Source organism: Trichosporon asahii, assembly GCF_000293215.1.
Source record: "Trichosporon asahii var. asahii CBS 2479 unplaced genomic scaffold scaffold00009, whole genome shotgun sequence".
Classification (NCBI taxonomy): Eukaryota; Fungi; Basidiomycota; class Tremellomycetes; order Trichosporonales; family Trichosporonaceae; genus Trichosporon; species Trichosporon asahii.
In genome coordinates, this window is record NW_014040915.1 from 415,358 (window position 1) to 437,537 (window position 22,180).

Sequence of the window (22,180 nt, forward strand, 5' to 3'; positions counted from 1 at the left end):
GGGGCGGCGCCGAGCTTTTTCAACAGCATGTTGCGTTAGCTAACGGCAGACACGGACCTCCCTAAGGCCATGAACGCCCTCAGTGTTAACGGCACCGGCGCCAGTCCGTCGCCCTCCCACAAGTAACTTTGACCTCATACCTCAATACTTCTTCTTTCTCACCCACCTGGAGCGTACCCCTTGCGCGCACGACATTAACACTCTTTACATCTGGTCACCAGCTTCTCGACAGTCTCGGTGAAGCAACTGTGACAACTCACAAGCGCGCGGACGAAAATCAGTCACAACAAACCGATTCCAGTAAAGGCACACGTCAACACCCCTAACCACCATGAGCCAGCAGCAGCCCGGCCAGACTCTGGCTTCTCATCTCATCGCGCAGACCATCTCCAGCGTCCAGCTGCTTGAGAGCCTGGGCCTCATCCAGCATGCGGACGCCGAGGTTATCCGCTCCAAGCTCCCGAATCCGTACACGACATTCCCGTCGCTGGTCACGGCGGCCTCCACCGGCAGTGGGTATCCGGCTCTGTGCTCTGTGGTTGCCATGATGGCCACTGAGGCGTCCGACCTGTTCTGAGGATGGGGCGGCGCCGAGCTTTTTCAACAGCATGTTGCGTTAGCTAACGGCAGACACGGACCTCCCTAAGGCCATGAACGCCCTCAGTGTTAACGGCACCGGCGCCAGTCCGTCGCCCTCCCACAACGAGAAAGCAATGGTTCCCGCGCTCCCGGTGAGGTCGACACCTGAGCCCCAGGTCAACCGCGCCCGTGCCCTTTGGGACTACCAGGGCGGCGAGGCGGACGACCTCCAGTTCCGCGCTGGAGACACCATCATTATCGACGAGGAGGTCAACGACCAGTGGTTCCGTGGCCGTGTCGAGGGCGCTCCCAAGACAGGCCTCTTCCCCGCCAACTACGTCGAGAAGATGTAAGTGGCAAGCTCTGACGATGTCTTCTTGTAGCTAATAGAGACAGCAAGAGTGAGAAGAGCTCGGCGCCGACCTCGGCGGTCTCGACGTACCAGCCTCCCGGAGGCGTTGCTTACGGCCAGCCGCCCGGCGGCCCCGCGTACCAGCAGTACGCCCCTGTGCCCTCATACCAGGCGCCGGCGTACCAGGCCCAGCAGCCGCAGACCGTCATTGTCCAGCCCCAGGAGGAGAAGAAGGGCAAGTTCGGCAAGATGGGCGGCCAGGTGAGTATTGCCTTGTCCAAGGATGTGAACCTCTGTACGCCTATCGTCGCTAGACGACGGCGCAGCCTCGGAGGCAGGAGGCGTGTACTGCCGGGCAGCGCAACGTCTCCTCCACGAGATACCACTTCTCCCCACGTCCATTCCTCTCAGTTACAACTTCATGCTAACAAGAAAGCTCGGCAACGCCGCCGTCACGGGTGCCGGATTCGGATTCGGTTCCGCCATCGCGGGCAACATTGTCAATGCCAGTGAGCTAAAAGTGTCATGACATCGAGCTAACTGCAGTTCTGTAAATACACTCATTTCACGACCATCTGTAGACATTATGCACCATATTCACTTGAGCGGAACGGCTGAGACACACATTGTTTGACTGACACACAGAGTTACAGCGAGGAAGAGAACGATGACGTTGAGATGCGAATGGCAATGCATAATATGACAACAGCTACAAACTCCAGCTCCGTCACTCAGTTTGCACTCTTGATAAGGCGCTGCGCTTCCTCGAGGTCCGTCTGGAGGACCAGGGGATCGACGCCGTCCCTCTTGGCCAGGACCTGGGAGACGTGCTTGATGGCCTCCGTGAGAGCGGGCCTGACTCTCGAGACCTTCTCGTCCAGAGCGTCCTTGCCCACGACGACGCGCGACATGGGTCCGTACCACTTGCTCCACTTCGGGTTCTCGCTAACCTCGGCGCGCTCCTCGAGCTCGGCCGTCGGTGTAGTGAGGGGCATATTCGTCGGCGTGCCCTGGTGTCCAAGCAGCTTGGCGATCCAGTCCCACTCCTTGAAGCTGATGTTGTTCCCCCTCGCGCCCGAGTCCATGGGGAACTTGAACCCATCGACGAAGACTGACCGCGTCGTCCATGGCTGTGAGAGAAGGCGCCGGATGTGATAGATAACCACGGCGGAGCACAGGTCCACGCCGCGCGGGTCGAGGTAGAGGTCGCTTTGCAGAATGGCGATGACGAGGTTCAAGTCCGGGTGTACGCCGAGCACGGCGAGGAAGGCGTTGAGCACGCTCCCGTCCCGGAAGGGCAGGTGCGCAAGCAGGGGGCGGAGGTTGTGCCGCTCCGCCTCGGTCTTGTGCACCTTCAGATACTTGAGGAAGGCGACGATGGCGTCGCGGTCGACAGGACGCGCAATGTGGCCCTCGAGCGTAGCGTCGATGCTACTACCTGAAATGTGCTCCCACACCTTGTTCACATTAGTGTGGTTCTCCGCGATACGCTCCGCATTGAACCATGTGTTCAGGAAGGCTGGCGCAAGCTCCACTTCCTCCTCGTCTGCACGCAGGAGCTGAACAAGATCCGCGGCTAGCTTCGAAGGCACGGTCGAGTTTAGGCGCGGGTTCCGCTTCGTGCGATGGAAGCGCGATCGTGACCAGAGGCTCATCACGTCCGCGTACGAGGTCTTCAGAACGTCAAGGCTACCGTCCGTCGGCGGCCAGAGTTGGCCATTCTCGAGAGCGGCGGCCTTGTCCTTCTGCGCCTTTGTGCGCAGAGCGCCAAGCGCAACGAGGGCACCACGGAAGTCGAGGCTCGGGAAGTGCGAGTACACCAGCGCGGCGAGCACGTCGTAGCTCCACTCTTCCTCTGGTCCTCGAGTTGTTGCGACGTATTCACGGAGCTCGGACGGTAACGGCGCATAATCCTGGATCATGAGGCGGAGCATCGAGGCGTAGTTCCGGTTATCGAGCTCGGGGAGGAGGGGAAGAATGTCGTTCAATGGTGGCCGGAGGGCGGCGAGCACTCGCCCGACAATCCATGGCTGGAGGGGGACGCGTTCCGTCATTTGGCGCTGTAGCAGACTCTGAGCATTACTGTGCAGAGTCTCCGTGAGCTCATCGGCGCGGAGGAACTGCGACATGAACCATGCGTACTGGTGCGAACGGGATGCCTGGTAGCGCGCTGTATGCGGTGTCGGCTCCAGTGTCAGCGACAGGTGCGTGTGCACTAGGCGCAGAGCAAGTCGATCTCGCTTGCCAGATGGATGGGACAGACACCAGTTCACCGCCCCCGAGACGGCGTACATGTCATCTCCCGGCACGTCCCATGGCAATGTGCCGTCGTCGAGCATCTGGTTCAGCAAGACTTTCGTCTTTGCCTTGCCCTCGCGGACCTGATATTGCGAGGAAAGCCGCTGGGCACCGGTCCCGTATTTCGTTCGCCGTTTCGGTCTGTCGGTCGCCTCGACGCTGAGAGGCTTGTCGTGCTCCATCGGGAACCGCCCGAAGACTGGTTTCGCCGCGAGCGCTGCACTGGTTCGCAATGATCGAGGCCGAGAAGGACCGGCCTCGCAAAGCTCAGAAAGCAGCGATACACGCCTCAGCGCTCTAAATGTTGGAGCGCTCATGCTGAGCTGCGAGGCGGTCTGGTTGTGCTGGTGGAGAAGTGAGGATGGAGTGGACGAAGAAAGTTGTGTCGGTGGTCATGACGAAATTCAACATTTTCCGGGTGGCAACCACGGATGCCTACGGTGCCTGGCAGCCTCGTGGCTATCAGGCTGCTGCCAGCCCCAGCCCTAATGCTCATTAGGAGCGGAACCAGAATTACAAAGTCTCCTTATCGACTCCTTAGCTCTATTACACGACCCCGCGATCGCTCCTGATCCGACGGTGACTCCTCGTCATCAGCCACTCCGCTGTCATCGCCGCATCGTCTACTTCGGTCTCAACAGCAACGATGAGTGAGTGTCCCGACAGAAGCTATCTGCACTCGCATTAGCTGACCATCCAGGACTGTCGCTTCTGCTCCTTGCACCGCTTGCGCTCGCGCAGCAGGCACAGGTCTACCTGTACCCGCCGCCCTCCGACTCTTCCTCGTCCCCGTCGCTCACCGCCGATCAGGCCGAGGTCGTCATCGCGCACCACCTCGGAGATGGAATCGAGAGCCGCCCGACTCCTCAGGATGAGGGTTTGTGGGGACACCTGCTGAACGTCTGGCAGCATGAGAAGAGGCCGCGTGTGGTCATCGTTGAAGGTGTCGACGCCCAGGGTAAGTTGGTACGATGGCGCGCGTAACTGATTTACAGTGGTCCTTCCCGACGATGCCAAGCCTGCCTTCACCATGGAGACGTCCACGGCCTCCTCTGTTCTTGCTCCCTACGTTGATGCCGCCCGCGAGGCCCTCGCCAAGGTCGGCGATATCCCCGAGGTCAGCAAGGTCCTGACGAGCCTTGACTTTGCCGTTTCTCGTAAGCTGTGGTGCGTTGTAAAGGAAGCTGACCCCAGGCGCCGGATCCATTCTGTCTCACGAGCTTGCCTCGCTCGTCGCCCTTGCCGACTCGATGTGGGCCGCGACTGAGCGCAACTGGGACGCCGTTCGCGTTCACCTCGACGTTGAGAAGGGTTCCGAGCTGTGGGAGACCGCTACCTCTGGCGTGCGCGCTGGCGTCAAGGCGATGACGATGGATGACGCTTCGCCGCTTGTTCTCGTTGTTATGCCGAAGGAATCCTCGCAGGACATCGAGACCTCGCCGTGGAAGCGCGACACGCTCGCGGAGCTGCTCAAGAAGAAGGAAAAGGTCGTGCCGAAGGACTACTCGGTCCACTTCTCGCTCTTCTTTGGCACTATCATTCTCCTTGCCGTCGCGGCCATTGGAGGCATTCAGCTCCTCGCGTCTGTTGGTGAGACTGAGCTCCCCTCCACCCTCACGCTCGCCGTCAGCCGCAAGCACGACTAATGTGTTCGTAAAATCAAAGTAGATGCTGTACAGTATGCAAAATGATACAACAGTATGGGTATACACATGTGCGTGTAGTTCGCGGAGTCTGTGGGACAGAGGAGGGAAAGACAAGGGGGGGGGTCCGTCGGAGGACAGCGAGAGAGAGGACTAGATCAGTTTGCGACGCGTCTGGTGAAGATGACGCGCAGCTACTCCTTCTCTTTCCTCAGCTCCTTAACAACAGCCTATCATCAGTTTGAGCGCTGATCATTGAAACTTACAGCGAGCGCATCGGGGTTGGCTCCGGCTTCAATCATGCCGACGCAGATGGAGAGTGTCTGCTTGTCGAGGCCTGTCGTGAGTCAGCTGTGCTACCGTTGAATTAGCTGTCGCGTACACACCAGTGCCGAGAAGCTGAGAGAGGTCATGCAGCGCTGAACGTCAGTTGAACTCATAAGCATTTAACTCACTGTCGAGCGTCTCGCGGGCGTTCTGGAGCCTGTCGTCTGGCATGGTCGGTTGTGGTCGATGCAGAGACAAACAAAGACGGATGCAATCGACTTGCCTGGGGTAAGGGGGGTGAGGGTGACTTAGGTCGTTGGCTGGCGTCACACTACTTTCTGGGGTAGACTAATTAGCCCGGGCCAACATGACGTTTGCGTTTTCGATTTCGTTATTGCCTTGCCTTCCAACACTTTCAGTCGCCATCGCTCACATCGCTCACGCTTACACCTCCGTCGCCGCCAACGAGCACACGACTCTCCTTGCCTTGTCACCCTCCTTGTTGTGCGGTTTCGGTGCATACGACAGTGATCTCCTTGTTGCGACTTGAGCTCGACTCCAAGCAAGCTTACGAACGACTGGCCCGGCTCCTGCAAATCAAGGCCAGCCGCATATGAGCGGACCTCATGGCCTTCTTTGAGCTGTCCGTGCTCCCGACCGTCGTGTATGGCCTGCTCATTACCCTCCTCTTCGCCTACTACCTGCGGTACGCGTGGTCCATCCTGCGCGACGACGGCATGGGTCCGTTAAGTTTTGCGTCGTCCTCGCGCGGCGGCATCGATGCTGGCGCGGCGGCACACGAGCCCGGCGACCGGTACCCGGGCATGGTCAACCTGAGCGGCACGTTGTGCTACATGAACAGCGTGCTGCAGGCGTGGGCATCTCTCCCGCACCTGCGCGCACACCTCGAGCGCATCATTCAGCTCGCGACTGCTGCCGACGTCCCGACCCCTGTGACAGATGCAGTGCACGACGTGCTGCGGCGGCTGAATACGGGTCACGCCAAGCAGCCGCCAGCACTGCGACCGCACCAGCTACTCGCCGCCCTCAGCCCATTGCCTGCCGTCAGGCGTCTCCTGGCTACACGGGAACAGCAGGACGCGCACGAGCTCTTCGTCGTGCTCGCCGAGGCAGTTTCCGACGAGGCGACAAAGGTGGCGAAGGAGGTGGCGCGGACCAGGGGCCTGGGGCAAGCGCTGGATCTCAGCAGTCTCGACGTCCGCGCGCTGAAGAATGGTGCAGCCCGTCGAGTTCCCCAGAACAGGCCCGAGAAGGACCTGCAGGCGCCGTGGGACGGCCTGCTTGCCCGGCGGCGAGTGTGCCGACGGTGCGGTTACAGCGACGTCGTGCGCATGGACAGTCTCGGCGGCATGGAGCTCCCCGTTCCCCGATCAGTGAGTTAACATCCCTACGTCAGAACTGACAAGCAGGGCAGCACGACACTTGACGAGTGCATCACAGAATACCTCTCGCCCGAGCGACTGGACGGCGTGACGTGTGAGATGTGCACGCTGCGGGCGACTGCGGCAGCGTACGAGGTCAAAGCCGCGGCAGAGGAGAAGCTCGTCGCGATGCTGCCCTCTGCGCCAGCCATTCCGCCAGCATCATCCGGGGAAAAGAAGAAGAAGAAAAAGAAGCGGACCAAGTCCTCCTCTGCGCCTGCAAATGGCGCCGCCTCGCCTCCGAACGGGACCGCCAACGGCCAAGCCGGCCAAGCCGGCCAGCGAGCAGCTGGCCGCGGGCGTGCCGGCATTAGAGGCGGCGGCCAAGTGGGAGACGGTGCGCACAGAGTCGCTGCGCGAGACGGCCGTCGTGCGCGCGCCCAAGACGCTGCGCTTCCACTTCGTGCGCTCCGAGTACACGCCCTACGGCCAGCTGCTGAAGAAGGTTGCGCGGGTGAGCTTCCCGATCTTCTTTGATCTGGCGCCGCACATGTCGCGCGGCGTCGAGCCCGCGCAGTCCGGCACGGGCGCGGGCGTCGGCGGCGTCGCTGCTGCTCTCAGCGGCAATTCTGGCCCCCAGCGCGTCATTTATCGACTCGAAAGTGCGATCCTGCATTACGGGTACACGCACAGCAGCGGGCACTTTGTCGCCATCAGGCGGAAACCGGGCGCCCCCCTCGGCGTTCCCGGGAAGGGGTGGCTGAGGGTCAGCGACGCCGATGTCGAGGAGGTCGGCGCTGAGGAACTCGCTGCCTCCGCTGGGCTCGTGTTCATGCTCGTGTATGAGCGCATAGAGCTGCCGCCGAGCAAGGAGGAACTCAGCGAGAAGCTCGAGTTTACCTCGCGGACGCCGAGCGAGGCACCGACACCGCCGACAGTGGACATGGTCGGTCAGTCGGGGCCGATCCCAAGCACCGTGCCGGCGGGCACGTCGGTCGACGACCTGGACTAGTGGTTCTAGCTCGTAGGAGAAGCAGTAGCAGAAGCATATAGACTTTCGGACTCATACAGACTCATACAGACTCATGCATCACCGTGTAACACTACCACTATGTCGCCGCAGATCTATTTGCCAAACATGCTCAGCGCTGCGCCGCGCACCGCACTCCACTCTGGCGGGGACGGGCGCGTCTCGAACTGGAGCCAGTCGGCGCGGCCGGTCGGGAGCACGCCCATCGTCCAGCACTTGTACAGGCCGAGACCGAAGACGGCGAGCTGGCACGCGACGTACAGAATCATCGGCGGGATGATGAGCGCGTACGTCAGCTCGCCCTTCGAGTTGGTCGTGCGGAGGGGTTCGAAAGCTGGGGTGTCAGCTTTACATGCGGACCCAACGCAGCTCTTATCGAGGGCAGAGGGAAAGGGGTGGCGAAAGCAAGGCCGAGGGAGCAGGATCGTGGTGTTTACTTACTCCGGAAGACGTTCGAGATCGCAGTGATAGGGGTCGTCAGGAGCATGAAGATCATGCCGAGGGAGAAGATCTGGATACCGCTGCCCGAGAAGTAGAGCATGATCGCCTGCATCGGGAGCGACTTGGCCGGCCTGTCGTGTCAGCTGGATGATCATGGCTTCTAAGCTTCCCCCAAGTCTTAGAGTCTTCCGTTGTCTCCAGTATCTACCCTCATCCAATATGATAGGGTGTTTGGAGGGTTGCCACATCGGATGACACACAGGACCAGCGAAGGAAGACGAGGAAGGCAGCCTGGCAACCCTAGACTACCTCACGCCCGAGATACTCACGCAAACGCCATCTCCCACGCCCTCTTCAGCTTGAGCTCGTTCGCGTTCCCGACATTCTGCTTCTTCGTCGTTCCGCTCGCCACCTGGTCATGTCAGCTTACTACCGCCGCAGCAGCTCACCTTGCCTCCGGCCGCTGAGACGGCGAATCCTGGCGGATTCGGGAGAGACCTGGATGTTAGTAGCTATTCCAAGCAGGCAGTGAGAGCTCACTTTGACACGCTCGCTCCGGTGTGGTAGTCGACGGACATGGCTGTGAGTTGAAGTTGGAGGAGCTGAAGGAAGGTTGATGACGATCCGGTCGAGATACGCGGTGGAGGTGACTGACGATGGTGGTTTGGTCCCGCGTTGACTGGTGGTGGCACATGCTGGCCTGAGAACTTGCTCGACCAGACTTCGAGGAAAAGCTCACCCTTACAAATGCTGCGTTGCCAACAAAAGATACTCAGGTGAGATACAAAAATCACTGCATAATACGTCCATAGAAAACCCTGATACTTCATATAAACTTCTGACACTTTACTCCAGGTAGATGAGGGGCATGCCGGGGTTGACCGGGTCGGCGTGCTGGACAGCAATGCCAGTGACCTTCTTGCCCTTCGTGTCGTCTCCGGCGGCGACGAAGACGGACGTCTTCATCGCCTCGAGCTCGACGACGTGCTGCTCGTCGTCCTCGATGATGTCGCCCTCCTTGACGAGCACCTTCCAAACGCTGGCCGAGAGCGGGCTGGTGACGGGCTCGCCAGGGAAGTCGGCCGTCGTCTTGGGCTTGACGCCGGCGGCTTCGTCCTCGGCCTTCTTCTTCAGGAAGTCGGCGAACATCTTCTCCTCCTCCTCGCCGACCTTGGACGAGCAGGCACGCTGCTGAGCGCGGAACTTCTTCGTCGCGTCCGCCTTGCTCTCGATCATCGCAAGGTAGTCCTTCATCTTGAAAGTCGACTTCTCCGACTTGGGCTTCCAGGCTCCCGCCTTGAACTGGCGCTCGATCGACTCGAACTCGTCCTCGGAAACGGGGTAGAACTGAACGCTGTCAAAGTTGGTCAGCAGCGAGTGGCTCTCGCTCCAGGGCTGCCAGGTCGAGAGCGTGCGGCCGAGCAGCTGGTAGCCACCAGCAGAGGCGATGGGGTAGATCGCACCGATGACACCGGCGAGACCGATGGCACCCTCGGGCGTCTTGGTGCGCGAGGGGTTGTACTTCTGACCGAGGATACGGCGAGTGGGGTCGAGGGGGATGATAAACGGAAGCATAACGAAGAAGCCGTGGGCAAGAACGAGCCAGGGGGTGCATGTGAGCGTGTCGTGCACGTCCTTCAGAGTCATGCCGTTGTTGCGAGCGATGTACTCGGTGTTGCTGGGGAGGTAGACAGCCTCCTCACGAGCAGTCTTCATGTAGTATTCGATCGCCTCGTGCGTCCACTTGTCGTCGGGGACACAAGGCATGTGGTGGACCGTGATGGGGAGCTCAACGTCCTCACCACTGCCGAGGCCGGCGTCGATCTCGACCATGCGCTCGACGAGGTCGTGCATGCTGATGACGCTGGGGTCAAAGTGAACGATGCTGCTGCGAACACAGGCGTTCATGTAGAGGACACCAGGGATGTTGGCCTCCCTCATGGCGCGCTCCCAGAGCTCGACACGCACACGGTTCTGAACGTCGAGGACCATGTCTCCGACCTCGTAGATGACATACTCGTCCGAGCACTGGCGGAAAATGCGCTCGGGCGTGGTGTCAGTCGCCTCGACGCGGTACAGTACCGAGCTCTTCGTCGAGTCCTTGATGTCCTTGGACTCGGTGAGCTGGTGCAAGGGCTTGGCGGACGAGGTCGTGCAAGCCTTGAGCCATGCCTCGTCGTCGGCGTTGATCTGCGCCGCCTCGTCGGGAGAAACGAGAACGAAGCGAATGCTGTCACCGGGGCGCATCTGGCCGGTCTTCCAGGCCGCGCCGTTCGCAATGGCGAGGACGTTGCTGAAGCCGCCCATGTCAGGCGAGTCGACAGTGAAGAGAACGGGGGTGTCACCGTTGATGTTGAGCGAAGCAAAGGCGTAGCCCTGGTCGATGACGTTCGAGGGGTGGGCACCACCGTCGCCTCCGTCGGCACGAGCCCACTGGATACGAGGACCGTCGAGACGCAGTCCGCTGCGGTTGGACAGAGTGCTGACCTTCCACTCGGCGGTGAGAAGAGTCTCCATGCCCTCCTTGGACAGGTACTCGAGATCCCATTGGGCGTTGGCGAGAACCGGAACAGTCCACGAGTTCGTGAGAGGGATGCGAGCGTTCTCGGGGACAGTGAGGGTCTCCTTAACCTCAGCCTTGCCAATCTCGAGCAGGTCGCCCATAAGGAGAGTGCGGCCCTGGTAACCGCCGAGACCGGCAGCGGCAAAAGTAGACTTGGAGCCCATGAACTCGGCAACGTTGCGGAAGCCTCCAGCGACCGCGATGTAGCCGCGCATACCAAGGTCGTGGCGGACCATGCCAACGGCGAGCGTCTGGCCAGCCTTGATGGGCAGAGTGGTCCACATAGGGACCTCCTTCTTGTCAATCGTGACCTTCATGTCGGCACCCGTGACGGCAATGACGGAGTCAACGTGGAACAGCAGCTTCGGGCCGGACATGGTGACCTCGAGACCCTCGGTGGTGGTAGGGTTGCCGACGAGGAGGTTGGCCGCCTGGAACGAGAGCTGGTCGGCGGGGCCGGCGCGAGGGAATCCGAGACCGATGTGGCGACCGGGCATGTCCTGGACGCTGGTGCTGATACCAGGGGTGAGAACCTCGATGGCAGGAGGGTGGTATGCAAAGCGGCTGCACCAGGTGGTAGTGACGGTGGAGTCACTGAAGTCCTTGGTGTCGAGGATCTGACGGCAGTAGTCGATGTTGTTGGGAGGGCCAACGACACGAGTCTCGTCGAGCATCTTGATAGCCTTGTCGATGCACTCGGCGCGAGTGGGAGCCCACACAATGAGCTTGGCGATCATCGGGTCGTAGTAGGGCGTGACGGTGGTGCCGCTCTTGACCCAGGTCTCCACACGGCCGCGCTCTCCAACGTCTCCCCAGGAGACCTCCATCAGCTGTCCCGGAGACGGCTGGAAGCCAGCGTTGGGGTTCTCGCAGTAGACACGGACCTCGATGGCGTGACCGTCGATGTTGAGAAGGGGGTCCTGCTTGAGCTCCTCAGCGGGGAGCGAGCCAGTGGGGCTCATGCCCTGGCGGATCATGAGCTCGATGAGGTCAAGGCCGGGGTGAATAACCTCAGTGACCGGGTGCTCGACCTGGATACGAGCGTTGAGCTCGAGGAAGTAGAACGAAAGCTCGGGCGAGGTGTCGTCGAGGACAAACTCGACGGTACCGGCCGAGCGGTAGTTCATGAGCTTGCACAGGTCGACAGCAGCCTGGCACATGCGCTTGCGAACCTCCTGTCCCCGGGCACTGGCGAAAAGCGCGCAGGGGGCCTCCTCAATGATCTTCTGGTGTCGTCGCTGGACGGAGCACTCGCGCTCACCAGCGTGGATAACATGTCCCTCACCGTTGCCGAACACCTGGACCTCGACGTGACGCGCGCGCTCAATGTACTTCTCGATGAAGACGGCCGACTCCTTGAACAGGATCTGGCCCTTCTCGCGGGTGGCGTCAAAGTTTGCCCGCATCTCCTTTTCGTCGCGACAAACCGTCATGCCCATACCGCCACCGCCACCGGACGCCTTCACGATAACCGGATACCCGATCTGGGCCGCAATCTTGACAGCCTCCTCGACGTCCTCGACCACGCCGTCCGATCCGGGCACGATGGGCACACCAGCCTTGATCGCGACCTCACGCGCTTCGTGCTTCAGTCCCATTGACGAGATCTGGTGCGGTGTCGGACCAAGGAATACGAGACCAGCGTCCTCGACCATCTTGGCGAACGTCTGGAGGGTTAGTGGGACGAGAATGTAGGAGAGCAAGATGCTCCACATAGGGAAGACCGAGTAGAACTCACAGCGTTCTCACTGAGGAAGCCGTATCCCGGGGCAACCATCGTCGCTCCACTCTTCTTCGCAATGTCCATGATGGCGTCCATGTCCAGGTATCCCCTCGGGTCAGTGCCATCGCCGATGCAGTACGCCTCCTGGGCGGCAAAGACGTGCGGCGTGCCGGCGTCGGCAAGAGTGTAGATGGCCACCGTAGGGATGCCAAGCTTGTCGGCGGTGCGCCGGATGCGCAGGGCGATCTCGCCGCGGTTCGTGATAAGGATCTTGTGCTTGACGACGGTCATCGCGGGGTTACTTGTGGAGGAAGAGGGCGGGGCAGGCATGATGGGGTGATGGTCTTATAGTCTGTTGAGAGAAGGAGAGAAAAGACGCAGGTTGGGAGGCTTGGCTGGGTGCGGCCAAGGATGTCGAGGGAAAGAAGGGCTAGAGAGGGTAGGAGATGGCCGGGTGAACCGGAACCTGGGGCCTATCGCAAAAGTCACAAGAGATCGCCTTGGGCCTGTCACCTGTTGCCGTCAGCCGATCAGGTTCAGCGTATCGCGTCGCACAACTGCGCCTCGGCTCTCCCCACTCTGTTCTGCGTATGTGCGTGTGTGCTGTGCCGTGCACACCCCCACACAGACACGCAGACACACGACCCGTAGTTGAGACAGGTGATCGAGCAGAGCGGATGTTGGTCCGTTGGGACAAGGCACCATGTGGGGCAAGATGCGGGGTTCGGCGACTGACCTCGCGAGATGATGTCTGGGAGGCTTACGTTGATAGCGACGATTCGAGTCTCAGGCCGTGCACTGGAACGTCTGCACGTTCCGGGATGAATGGGTGATGACGAGGGAGCCCTAAGAGCTGTCCGTTCGCACCCAGGCGATGTGTGTGTGGGGGACGGTGGGTGTTGTCAGGGGCTGTCCAATTCGCGAAAGATAGCCGATCGGGGACCACGGGGCTTTGAGGTCGGTTTCCTCGCGCTTCTCGTTCTTTTCGTTCCAGGTGGCCAATCTCGAAATCCCAGCTGCCCACCTGACCTTGCCCTGGCACCCATTGGCGAGCCAACCGACCCTATCGTTCCAGCCCGATCCAGCCCTCAGTCGCCACACCTTGCTGTCGACCAGGTGTCGGACAGGTGCTGCGCCAACACAAGGGCTCCGATACAGGGCAGCAAGGGGCGCCGGGGGCAGACGGGGATGCAAGGGCGCCGTGGGGGGACAAGTCTCCACTGCATACGCTTCGCTGTTTACTCGCCGTGCTCGGCAACGAGCACGGGCAATGGTAGGGGCAAGGGGCAAAGTCGGGGGCGCCGACGCAGTAGTCACAGCCAGTGTCAGTGCGCGGTCAGCTGCCCAGACAAGGCGCGAGCGGGCGCTGTCAGGTGAGCGCGATCTGAGCGTATCACCAGCCAGGCTGAGGCGGATACAGCCGGTGCCCAGAAGGAGCTTAACCGGCTATGCAACGATGGATGTCGAGAGATGCATTGGGGAAATCACCGCACAAGTCCCGGGCACGATCCTATCTGACTGCGCTGGTGTTCGGAAACGTCATTTCCAGCCGGCGTACCCCAGATCGCACCTCCACAACGCACTACTTCTCTTACCTCGCCTCGAGCTGCAACAACTTGCATGACCGATAGCAATATATCGTCAGCACGAACTGCACGACCCCCAGTTCTTCCAAAACTCTCACACGACAACACCATGACCGTCTCCAAGAACGACTTCTCCGAGCGCGTGTCGCTCAACTGCGGTGAGTCTTCCTCCACCAGAGACTTCCTTCCTGTTTGCACCTTGAACACAGGTCAGCGTATGAGCGATGATCTATCTGATCCTAACGATGACCTCGCTCTGATTAGACGACTAGCTTGGTTCAAGCCTACGAACCGTCCGTCGCCATGAACATCCCCAGCTGAGCTCTTGAGTGCCCATGAACCACGAACACGCTCGACGGCACAGGATGCCAAGAAGGCTTCTAAGAGTCTCAGAGCCGCTGGCGCGAGTGCATCTCCACTGCATTGCTGCCCAGGGATGCGAGAAGCTAATCTCAGACATGGGCGAGGGCTACTACCGCTGGGCTCTGGGCCCCGACGAGGCCCTCTTCCCTCTGATCGACTACGCCAACATTGCCTGCGGCATGCACGCCGGCGACCACAACACGATGCTGCGCATGGTGCGACTGGCGAAGCAGGCCGGCGTCGGCATCGGCGCGCACCCGGGTCTGGACGACGTGAAGGGCTTCGGCCGCCGCATCCTCCCGATGACGCCCGAGGAGTGCCGCTCGCTCACGCTCTACCAGCTCGGCGCGCTCAAGGCCATGGTGGACGCTGAGGGCGCCAAGATCTCGCACGTGAAGCCGCACGGCGCCTTCTACTTCATGCTCCGCGACGATGCGGCGCTCACGCACGCCTTCCTCACTGCGCACATCTCAGTCAATGGAAACGGCACGCCCTTCGTCGGCCTCGCGGGCACGAATATGGAGACGGTCGCGCGCGAGCTCGGCGTGCCCTTCATCCCCGAGCTTTTCGTGGACATCGACTACGACGCGGACGGCAAGCTCCTCAGCGTCCCCATGAGCAACAAGTGCACCGTCGAGGGTATCCGGAAGAAGGTCCAGAGTCTTATTGAGAGTGGCAGCACGACGGACAAGCAGGGCAACAAGCTCGACATCCCCGCCGCCAAGGGCAAGTTCACCATTTGCCTGCACTCTGACATGCCGACTGCGCTCGAGAACGCGAAGGCTGCTAGGGAGGTGCTCAACGCTGCTCAGTAAATCTGGTTGTATGATATGTATTTGGTTCTGAAGTCACTCTGGAGGGCGGTCAACGCCGTCCACCTCCGTGCGCGCGAGGTCGGCTCTATCGGTCCTGACATTGTTCTACCGCACCCGGATCGGCCCTGTCGGCTCTCTACTGCACATTCCTTAATGCGGGCAACAGCGCTCGTGCGATCAGCGGTCTTCAACGTTGCTCGTGTGCCCAGCGGCCTCCTGCCTCGGGTGTGCGTTCAACGATCGTGTACAAGCGGGCCTCGCAGATAAACCTCTCAGTCAGTGTCGGCTCAGTGCCTGATCTGCTCCAGTCGCAAACAAAAGTGGCCAAACATCAAGATGCCGGTATTGGAATTAAGTCTATGAATAAAATGGATATGGGTATGTCAAGAGGAAAAAAGGAACAATGCTGAAACAGTCCTTCGCGGTGTGCGGCGGCGTCTTGATTGAGGCTGGAGCTTAGGCCGGCGTCGCGCTCGGGATGAAAGCCCACCAGACAAGCTGCAAGAAGCGGAATCCGCAGAGGACGCCGAGGGCCCCATCGGCGCCAATCTGGGCGAGGAGGGCGCGCGCAACAAAGCCGCCGAGGAAGAGCATGAAGACGCCCGCCATGCGGATGTCGCGGCTCGGCACGGGCTTGAGGCCCAGCAGCTGGGGGTCGTTGAAGAGCTCGACCCATGTCGTCGTCAGCACCACGGTCGTGTTCATCGGCGACGCGATGCGCTTGCCCATGATGCCCTGCAGGCCGATCGTGGCCGAGATGAAGCCGAGACACGTCATGCTGATCGGATTCGTCCAGGAGGGGTTGGCGCGCTCTCTGCGTTTTGTCAGCTTGCGGCTTAGGAGTGATGTTCTGGCCAGGCTCACGCCTGACCTGGAAGACGTACCCGGCAAACTGCGACTCGCCGCCGAAGTGGGCACACAGCGCGCCGGCCATGGTCATGAGGCACTGCATGAAGGTCGCGAGCACGAGCCATGTGCGTCGCTTCGGCCCGATCTTGTCTCCGATACGGCCCAGACTCGTTCCCGCCAGGAAGGACAGGAGGGACACAAATGCCTGCTGGTCCGGCTTCATGAAGTGGTACGTTCTTGTGCTAAGCGGGTCAAAGTTGCGCGCAATCGCAATACCGAGCTGCGCGACGTTGCCGGTCTGGAAACCGCACCTGCCATGTCAGTGCTGGTCACGCAATGTTGCAGATTCTGAGTAGTTGCACCAGCCACATGCCTTCTGTGCATGGAGTGGGGCCATAGAAGGCATGGTGATCAGCAAGCAGGACGACGATCCCTCGTGCAATGTTCCGGCACGATGGAGCGCCGCCCGGAACGCCGGAACACGGATAGTCGGCAGAATTGCGCGCAAACTCACCAGATGAAACAGGCAGAGAAGGACACGGAACTAGTGTATCCGGTCAGGAAACAGGCGTAGATGGAGATCAGGTTGCACTTCTTCGAATCGACGACCTCCTGCATGTACGCAAAGAGGCCTTTCCGAGCGGGAGCGATCTGGCCCTCGGCCTTGCCGCTCTCGACGTCGGCGACAGTGGAAGCGTGCGAGTTTGCCATGTCGGCGGTGGCTGGTGGTGGTGACGGAGGAACGGGAGGTAGTGTGACCGTGTGTGTCGGTGGGCTCCGGGTGGTCGTTCGGGTCGTGTGGAGTGGAGGCCGCAGAAATTAGGGGGGGGGGGGAGGGTGGTGTTGACAACAGACGGAGCAGGGGGCGGTGGGGACGATGCAATGGTGATGCTGTGATGCTATCGGAACATGAAGTGAGAGTGTCGACGTCAACAAGACAAGGAAGAGATAAGAGTTGGGGGTTGAAAGAGAGAGAATCAGTCGCAAGATAAAGGTTCGGTTAGAGGCTAGTGGGAGGCAAAGAATTGCGATGGATGGCAACATGGCGCAAGAGCAGTACCCGGCGGCATCTCTCGCGGATGGGACCCGTGTGCAGAATGCGCTGCCCCACGGTGACCCGACTGAGCCGACTATCCGACACTGGTGGAGGTCCTTAGTCTTGGCACCACTGTGGACGCTCAGCGTACGAGCAGAGGCGGAGCAGCGTAGTCGGGATCGGAATACGAGTCGGAAATTCTTTTCCTAAGGGGGCGGCTAATGCCGGGTTACACCCCTCCACCTCCACCAAGCCCCCTCCCAGCCAACATTTTGCTTCCGCTAATCACTGGACTTAAATCTTGGAAACTCGTCCGCTCTATCTTCCCCGCCGTCTGCCCGCTTCACTCGCTGGTGCCCGTATGCCGCGTGCCGCGTGCCGATGTAGCCTGACTGACTCGAACGCTCAAGCTGAGCGCACACTGAGCCCGCTCACCGTACCTCGCCGCCGCAATCGAGTAATCTTTGACTCCGATTGATCCGATCTGAGCCACCCCTTGGAACTCGGCTGTCCGGCCACCTTCGTCCAACTTTCTTGCCTCTAGGCGTGTCTTCCTTTCTTTCCACAAAAACAATCACTAATCATCCCAAAAATGGCACGCGAACCCATCAACGTCGGCATTCTCGGTGCCACCGGCACTGTCGGCCAGCGGTGAGCTCACTGGTTCCTGTTCCCCAGCTGACATTAGCTTCATCGAGCTCCTGTCGACGCACCCGTACTTCAAGATTCATGCGCTCGGCGCCTCATCCCGCTCCGCTGGTCAGGAGTACGCCAAGGTGACCAAGTGGAAGCTCGCCTCCCCCATTCCTGAGGACGTCAAGAGGATGGTCGTGCAGGAGTGCAAGTCGGAGAACTTCAAGGACTGCGGTGTCGTCTTCTCTGGCCTTGACCACGACGTTGCCGGTGACATCGGTAAGTTATCAGCTTCATAAATTCAGGCTCGCCCAAGCTGACAGACGCAGAGGCTGAGTTCCGCAAGGCTGAGCTGATCGTCTTCTCGAACGCCAAGAACTACCGCCGCGACCCCATTGTCCCGCTCATGGTCCCGCTCGTCAACGGTGACCACCTTTCCGTCGTCCGCCACCAGCAGAAGGAGCTCGGTCTGAAGAAGGGATACCTCGTGTGCAACGCCAACTGCTCGACGACGGCCGTTGTCGTTCCGTTGAAGGCGCTCGAGGTCGCCTTCGGCCCCCTCCAGACCGTCAACGTCGTTACGATGCAGGCGATCTCCGGCGCCGGCTACCCCGGTGTTTCGTCCCTGGACATTCTGGACAACATTGTTCCCCTCATCGGCGGCGAGGAGGAGAAGATTGAGTGGGAGACGCTCAAGATTCTCGGCAGCGTCAACGCGGACGACACGGGCTTCGAGTACCACGCGTCGTCGCCGCTCGTCGTCAGCGCGGCGTGCAACCGTGTGCCCGTCATCGACGGCCACATGGCTTGTGTGTCCGTCAAGTTCGCCGGCAAGGCGCCTACGCCGGAGGAGGCCGAGGAGGCGTTCAGAAAGTACACGTCCGAGGCGCAGAAGCTCCACTGCCCGTCTGCCCCGCCCCAGGACATTGTCGTTCACGACGCTCCTGACCGCCCCCAGCCTCGCCTCGACCGCGACCTCCACAAGGGCGCTTGCGTCCACGTCGGCCGTGTTCGTGACGACAAGGTCCTCGACCTCAAGTTTGTCTGTCTCCTCGACAACGTCCGTCTCGGCGCCGCCACCTCGTCCGTCATCAACGCCGAGATTGCCGTTGAGAAGGGCTTCATCTAATCTCACCCTTAAAATCGTAGCCAGCATTGATCATTTTCGCATGATGCATTGTTATTAGAGCAACGTAGCCGTGGCCAGCTAACATGACTGACTTGAAGTGGTGATGAAATGCATTTGACCCTAGATGATTGATGTATGAACAGCCTCTCTGCCTCGTCTCTACTTCTTCGCGGGGGTGAGTACCGTGTTGTCGGTAACGTCGAGGAGGAGCGCCGCGCTGTCAAGCATGACAGCGTTACCGCCCTCAGCAACGACCTTGGCAATCTCCCTCGCGGCCTCGAGCCTCCTGAGCTCAAGGAATCCCTTGTTCTTCCTGACCGCGTTCCCGATGAGCTCAGCAGACTTGGCCTCACCCTGTGCGCGCACAATGATGGACTGCTTCTCCTGGATCGCCCTGTCGACCGTGAACGCGGCACGTTGCGCTACCTGCTGCGCAACCTGCTTGGCCTCCACGGCCGTCGTGAACTCGGGGCTGAAGGCGAGATGCGTGATGGACACATCGTCGAGGACGAGGTTGAAGCGCTTCGCGCGCTTCGTCAGGTTGTCCCGGACTAGACGACTGACGAGCTCACGCTGCGTGATCAGCTGCGAGGCGTTGAACTGCGCCACGACGGACTTGAGCACCTCGTTGATCAGCGAGGGCAGGACGCGCTCGTCGTAGTCGGTGCCGAGCTCGCGGTAGCTGGGGGTGTCAGCTTTACCAGAGGCAACATCCAACTGGGGGTTCCGGAGATCGAACAGCCGGAGCTAAACTCACATAGTAGGCAGCTCGTGCTGGTCCGGCCGCGACAGCACGCGCACAGTAATGTTGACCATCTGCAGGTCCTTCGTCCCCGTAAGACTTCCGATCGAGCGCGGCTTGGCGCGTACGTCGTAGATGATCGGCCTCTCGACCCAGGGGATCTGGTCGTCAGCTTTCAAAGGTCTGTACGTGCGAGCTGAGTACTCACGCGCATGTGGGTGCCCTCAGCGTAGACATCAGGCATAACGCCAAAGAAGCGGCTGTACTTGATCGCCCTGTGTCCTCCGTCGACATTGTAGATTGCCGAGTTGACAACGACCGCACCGCCGACAAGCGCCAGGAGGAGGCCGGCACCGCCCGCAGCGGCGAGAGGGCTCGGCCCACGACCACCACTACCGCCGCTGGAGCCACCACCACCAGAGCCACTGGCGTATCGGAGGTTTGAGCGAGCACCGCGGTTCGCCTGCTGCTGCGCTTGCTGCTGGGCCTGCTGCAGCTGGCGCGCGAGCCGGCGCCAGGCACCGAAGACGTCTCCGGGAGGCTTGTTCATGACGATGGCGGACTGCTTGCCGAGTGCGTGTCGGGGAGTCTTGCAGTCGAAGTGAAGAGTTATGTAGAAGTCAAGCCGGGCGGCGGCGTCTTGTGCACCTAACAACCAAAGCCCTGCGCCTCGCCGCACTGTCTCGACCTCCGCCGGACCAAGGCAGCCACAGAAATCGTAGCGAAAGTGACGAAACCGCTCGGCAGCTTCGGAATGCATCACGTGACACCACCCCTGGCGCGTGCCTGGGCCCAGACAGCGGGGAATGCCGTAGCTTGCTGCATGTTGGTTTGTTTTGGCCGTCGCGTTCGTGTCGCAGGATGCGTGCCTGACAGCTGGCCGGTCAGTTGTACGCATTTTGCCAGTGCACGATGGGAACTGATCACGCTCCAAGATGGAGAAAGGCGAGAAGAGACAGAGAGTGAATGCGACCATGTTGCGACATTATAGGCCACAACGTATGCGATAAGAGCTCATGCAGGTACTTTCTCTAATGCTAAATAAACAACAACCTGGTTGTTTTCGTGGGCGTGTCCGAGGGAGGGTGTATAGCTGACCTGCCCCGGCGGGACAGGCTTCTCCAAGCGGCGTGGAAGGCGGAGTCAATAGGTCGTGAATCATGATAACAGAGAGCTGCCACTCGATGAGTGGTGCTTATAACACGACGCACTTCTTGCCGCTCTTCTTGACAATGTTGCGCGTGACACCCTGCATCCCTCCCTTCTTGAGCGACTCGCGAATGGCAGCGTCGAACACCTCGCGCACGCCCGTTCCCTCCTTGGCACTGCACTCCATGTAGCGCTTCGCCCCGATTTCCCTGGCGACCTTCTCGCCCTCTTCTGGCGTGATGGGCTTCGTGCCTTGCGCACCCATCAGCTGCAGTGTTGTCTGGTCCCGGCGCAGATCGGTCTTGGTACAAACGAGTACGAGAGGGACGTCTTCGCAGAAATGTGACATCTCCGGATACCACTGGAGTGGGTTAGCGTCCGTACGACTTCTAACTCACCTTGTCATAGACATTCTCTAGCGATGGGCGGTGGTTGCAGGCAAACACAACGAGAATAACATCCGTGTCGTTGTAGCTCAGCGGCCGCAGTCGGTCAAAGTCCTCCTGTCCAGCAGTGTCCCAGAGAGCAAGCTCGATCGATTTGCTCGGGTCAAGGGGGTTCGGGATCGTGGTGATCAGGTTCTCAAAGACAGTGGGAACATAGGTCTGCGAATGTCAATAGAGCCCCAATGATCGCTCTACGCACCTCTGGGAAGCGGTTCTCAGCGTACACCGTGAGGAGACATGTCTTGCCACACCCTGTGTAATGTTAGTGCCTGCAATGTCTTTATCTCGCCGACGACAAAGTCTGGCAGTGTCACGTCTGAAGTTCCAGCGTAACGCTCGCAACGGGATGGGAGAAATTGGTGCTCAGTACTCACCTCCGTCTCCAACAACGACCAGCTTCTTCTTCAGATCCGGGCGGCGAGGAGCGTCAAGCTGAAGAGGTTAGTTCATGTTGGTGGTGTCTGGAGTCATTACTTACCGACATGGTTGATGAGATGGGCGATGATGTGTTGCTGCCAAGGCGATGAGGGAAGATAAGGTTGTCGGATTGTTTGGACTGTCGCAGGGAGAATGCGAAGATGTAGGGGCGATCCAATGCCGAGAACAGGCGAGCGACAACAAATAGAAGTGTGACAGGAGCGACAGTGAGCAGAAGAAGATCACAAGCGTGAGTATGCGGTAGTTGCAGAGCCGACTGGAGTGGGACGTTTGGCTGCCGTGGTTTGTTGACACAATCAGCGGCGGGCAGGCAGGGTCATGCGTTCTGGGGTGGTCTCTCACGGCGGCACCGTTTAGGATCCGCGCAACGCGAAAGGCACACGCGCTTTACCCTGTTGATACAAGCACAAGGAGATACGGGCAGGGGCATAAGCAGAGATTAGCGGGACCAATTGCAGCATAGGTTACAAAGTTTAGGCGCAGCCGGATCGCGGATCTGAAGGCATTTCAAATATTACGCCAAATCGAATTGCGAACGCCCGAATAAGTTGTATTTAGGTGCGTCGCTGGGCGGCATGGGCGGGGCGGAGTTCCAAAGGAGGTCTGGCCATCTGGGCCGTAATGCGTCAAGTGCCGGTTTGGGCAAGTGACCAGTCGCTAGGCGATCAAATACCAAACACATAAGCGGGGGCAAATCGAAAATAGTGTTTGTTAAT

General features: G+C 60.1%; 12 protein-coding genes across 12 annotated transcripts; 6 read left to right on the plus strand and 6 right to left on the minus strand.

The window, feature by feature from the left end:
• Nucleotides 1-331: 331 nt before the first annotated feature.
• On the plus strand, nt 332-1,460 carry A1Q1_06943 (actin filament organization-related protein; the record flags this gene model as incomplete). The annotated part of the gene is made up of 4 exons (XM_014327192.1): nt 332-512; nt 631-928; nt 976-1,226; nt 1,291-1,460. The coding sequence occupies 4 exons, from the start codon at nt 332-334 to the stop codon at nt 1,458-1,460; spliced, it is 900 nt and encodes a 299-aa protein (XP_014182667.1).
• Nucleotides 1,461-1,662: 202 nt separating this feature from the next.
• A1Q1_06944 (uncharacterized protein) lies at nt 1,663-3,546 on the minus strand (the record flags this gene model as incomplete). Its single annotated transcript, XM_014327193.1, has 1 exon — nt 1,663-3,546. The coding sequence occupies one exon, from the start codon at nt 3,544-3,546 to the stop codon at nt 1,663-1,665; it is 1,884 nt and encodes a 627-aa protein (XP_014182668.1).
• Nucleotides 3,547-3,875: 329 nt separating this feature from the next.
• Nucleotides 3,876-4,875, plus strand: A1Q1_06945 (uncharacterized protein; the record flags this gene model as incomplete). Its single annotated transcript, XM_014327194.1, has 4 exons — nt 3,876-3,879; nt 3,930-4,172; nt 4,225-4,386; nt 4,424-4,875. The coding sequence occupies 4 exons, from the start codon at nt 3,876-3,878 to the stop codon at nt 4,873-4,875; spliced, it is 861 nt and encodes a 286-aa protein (XP_014182669.1).
• Nucleotides 4,876-5,765: 890 nt separating this feature from the next.
• A1Q1_06946 (uncharacterized protein) lies at nt 5,766-6,542 on the plus strand (the record flags this gene model as incomplete). The annotated part of the gene is made up of 1 exon (XM_014327195.1): nt 5,766-6,542. One exon carries the CDS (start codon nt 5,766-5,768, stop codon nt 6,540-6,542), a length of 777 nt encoding a protein of 258 aa, XP_014182670.1.
• Nucleotides 6,543-6,804: 262 nt separating this feature from the next.
• A1Q1_06947 (uncharacterized protein) lies at nt 6,805-7,533 on the plus strand (the record flags this gene model as incomplete). The annotated part of the gene is made up of 1 exon (XM_014327196.1): nt 6,805-7,533. One exon carries the CDS (start codon nt 6,805-6,807, stop codon nt 7,531-7,533), a length of 729 nt encoding a protein of 242 aa, XP_014182671.1.
• A 113-nt stretch (nt 7,534-7,646) lies between these two features.
• A1Q1_06948 (endoplasmic reticulum protein) lies at nt 7,647-8,570 on the minus strand (the record flags this gene model as incomplete). The annotated part of the gene is made up of 5 exons (XM_014327197.1): nt 7,647-7,885; nt 7,993-8,123; nt 8,322-8,404; nt 8,442-8,490; nt 8,533-8,570. 5 exons carry the CDS (start codon nt 8,568-8,570, stop codon nt 7,647-7,649), a joined length of 540 nt encoding a protein of 179 aa, XP_014182672.1.
• Nucleotides 8,571-8,838: 268 nt separating this feature from the next.
• A1Q1_06949 (pyruvate carboxylase) lies at nt 8,839-12,608 on the minus strand (the record flags this gene model as incomplete). Its single annotated transcript, XM_014327198.1, has 2 exons — nt 8,839-12,222; nt 12,294-12,608. The coding sequence occupies 2 exons, from the start codon at nt 12,606-12,608 to the stop codon at nt 8,839-8,841; spliced, it is 3,699 nt and encodes a 1,232-aa protein (XP_014182673.1).
• A 1,365-nt stretch (nt 12,609-13,973) lies between these two features.
• On the plus strand, nt 13,974-15,042 carry A1Q1_06950 (uncharacterized protein; the record flags this gene model as incomplete). The annotated part of the gene is made up of 3 exons (XM_014327199.1): nt 13,974-14,022; nt 14,074-14,157; nt 14,258-15,042. 3 exons carry the CDS (start codon nt 13,974-13,976, stop codon nt 15,040-15,042), a joined length of 918 nt encoding a protein of 305 aa, XP_014182674.1.
• Nucleotides 15,043-15,498: 456 nt separating this feature from the next.
• Nucleotides 15,499-16,602, minus strand: A1Q1_06951 (uncharacterized protein; the record flags this gene model as incomplete). The annotated part of the gene is made up of 3 exons (XM_014327200.1): nt 15,499-15,856; nt 15,927-16,202; nt 16,406-16,602. The coding sequence occupies 3 exons, from the start codon at nt 16,600-16,602 to the stop codon at nt 15,499-15,501; spliced, it is 831 nt and encodes a 276-aa protein (XP_014182675.1).
• Nucleotides 16,603-17,519: 917 nt separating this feature from the next.
• A1Q1_06952 (aspartate-semialdehyde dehydrogenase) lies at nt 17,520-18,689 on the plus strand (the record flags this gene model as incomplete). The annotated part of the gene is made up of 3 exons (XM_014327201.1): nt 17,520-17,567; nt 17,626-17,839; nt 17,890-18,689. 3 exons carry the CDS (start codon nt 17,520-17,522, stop codon nt 18,687-18,689), a joined length of 1,062 nt encoding a protein of 353 aa, XP_014182676.1.
• Nucleotides 18,690-18,848: 159 nt separating this feature from the next.
• Nucleotides 18,849-20,191, minus strand: A1Q1_06953 (uncharacterized protein; the record flags this gene model as incomplete). Its single annotated transcript, XM_014327202.1, has 3 exons — nt 18,849-19,436; nt 19,491-19,592; nt 19,640-20,191. The coding sequence occupies 3 exons, from the start codon at nt 20,189-20,191 to the stop codon at nt 18,849-18,851; spliced, it is 1,242 nt and encodes a 413-aa protein (XP_014182677.1).
• Nucleotides 20,192-20,626: 435 nt separating this feature from the next.
• Nucleotides 20,627-21,510, minus strand: A1Q1_06954 (ras-like GTP-binding protein RHO1; the record flags this gene model as incomplete). The annotated part of the gene is made up of 5 exons (XM_014327203.1): nt 20,627-20,941; nt 20,979-21,185; nt 21,251-21,342; nt 21,401-21,458; nt 21,505-21,510. 5 exons carry the CDS (start codon nt 21,508-21,510, stop codon nt 20,627-20,629), a joined length of 678 nt encoding a protein of 225 aa, XP_014182678.1.
• Between the last annotated feature and the right edge of the window lie 670 nt (nt 21,511-22,180).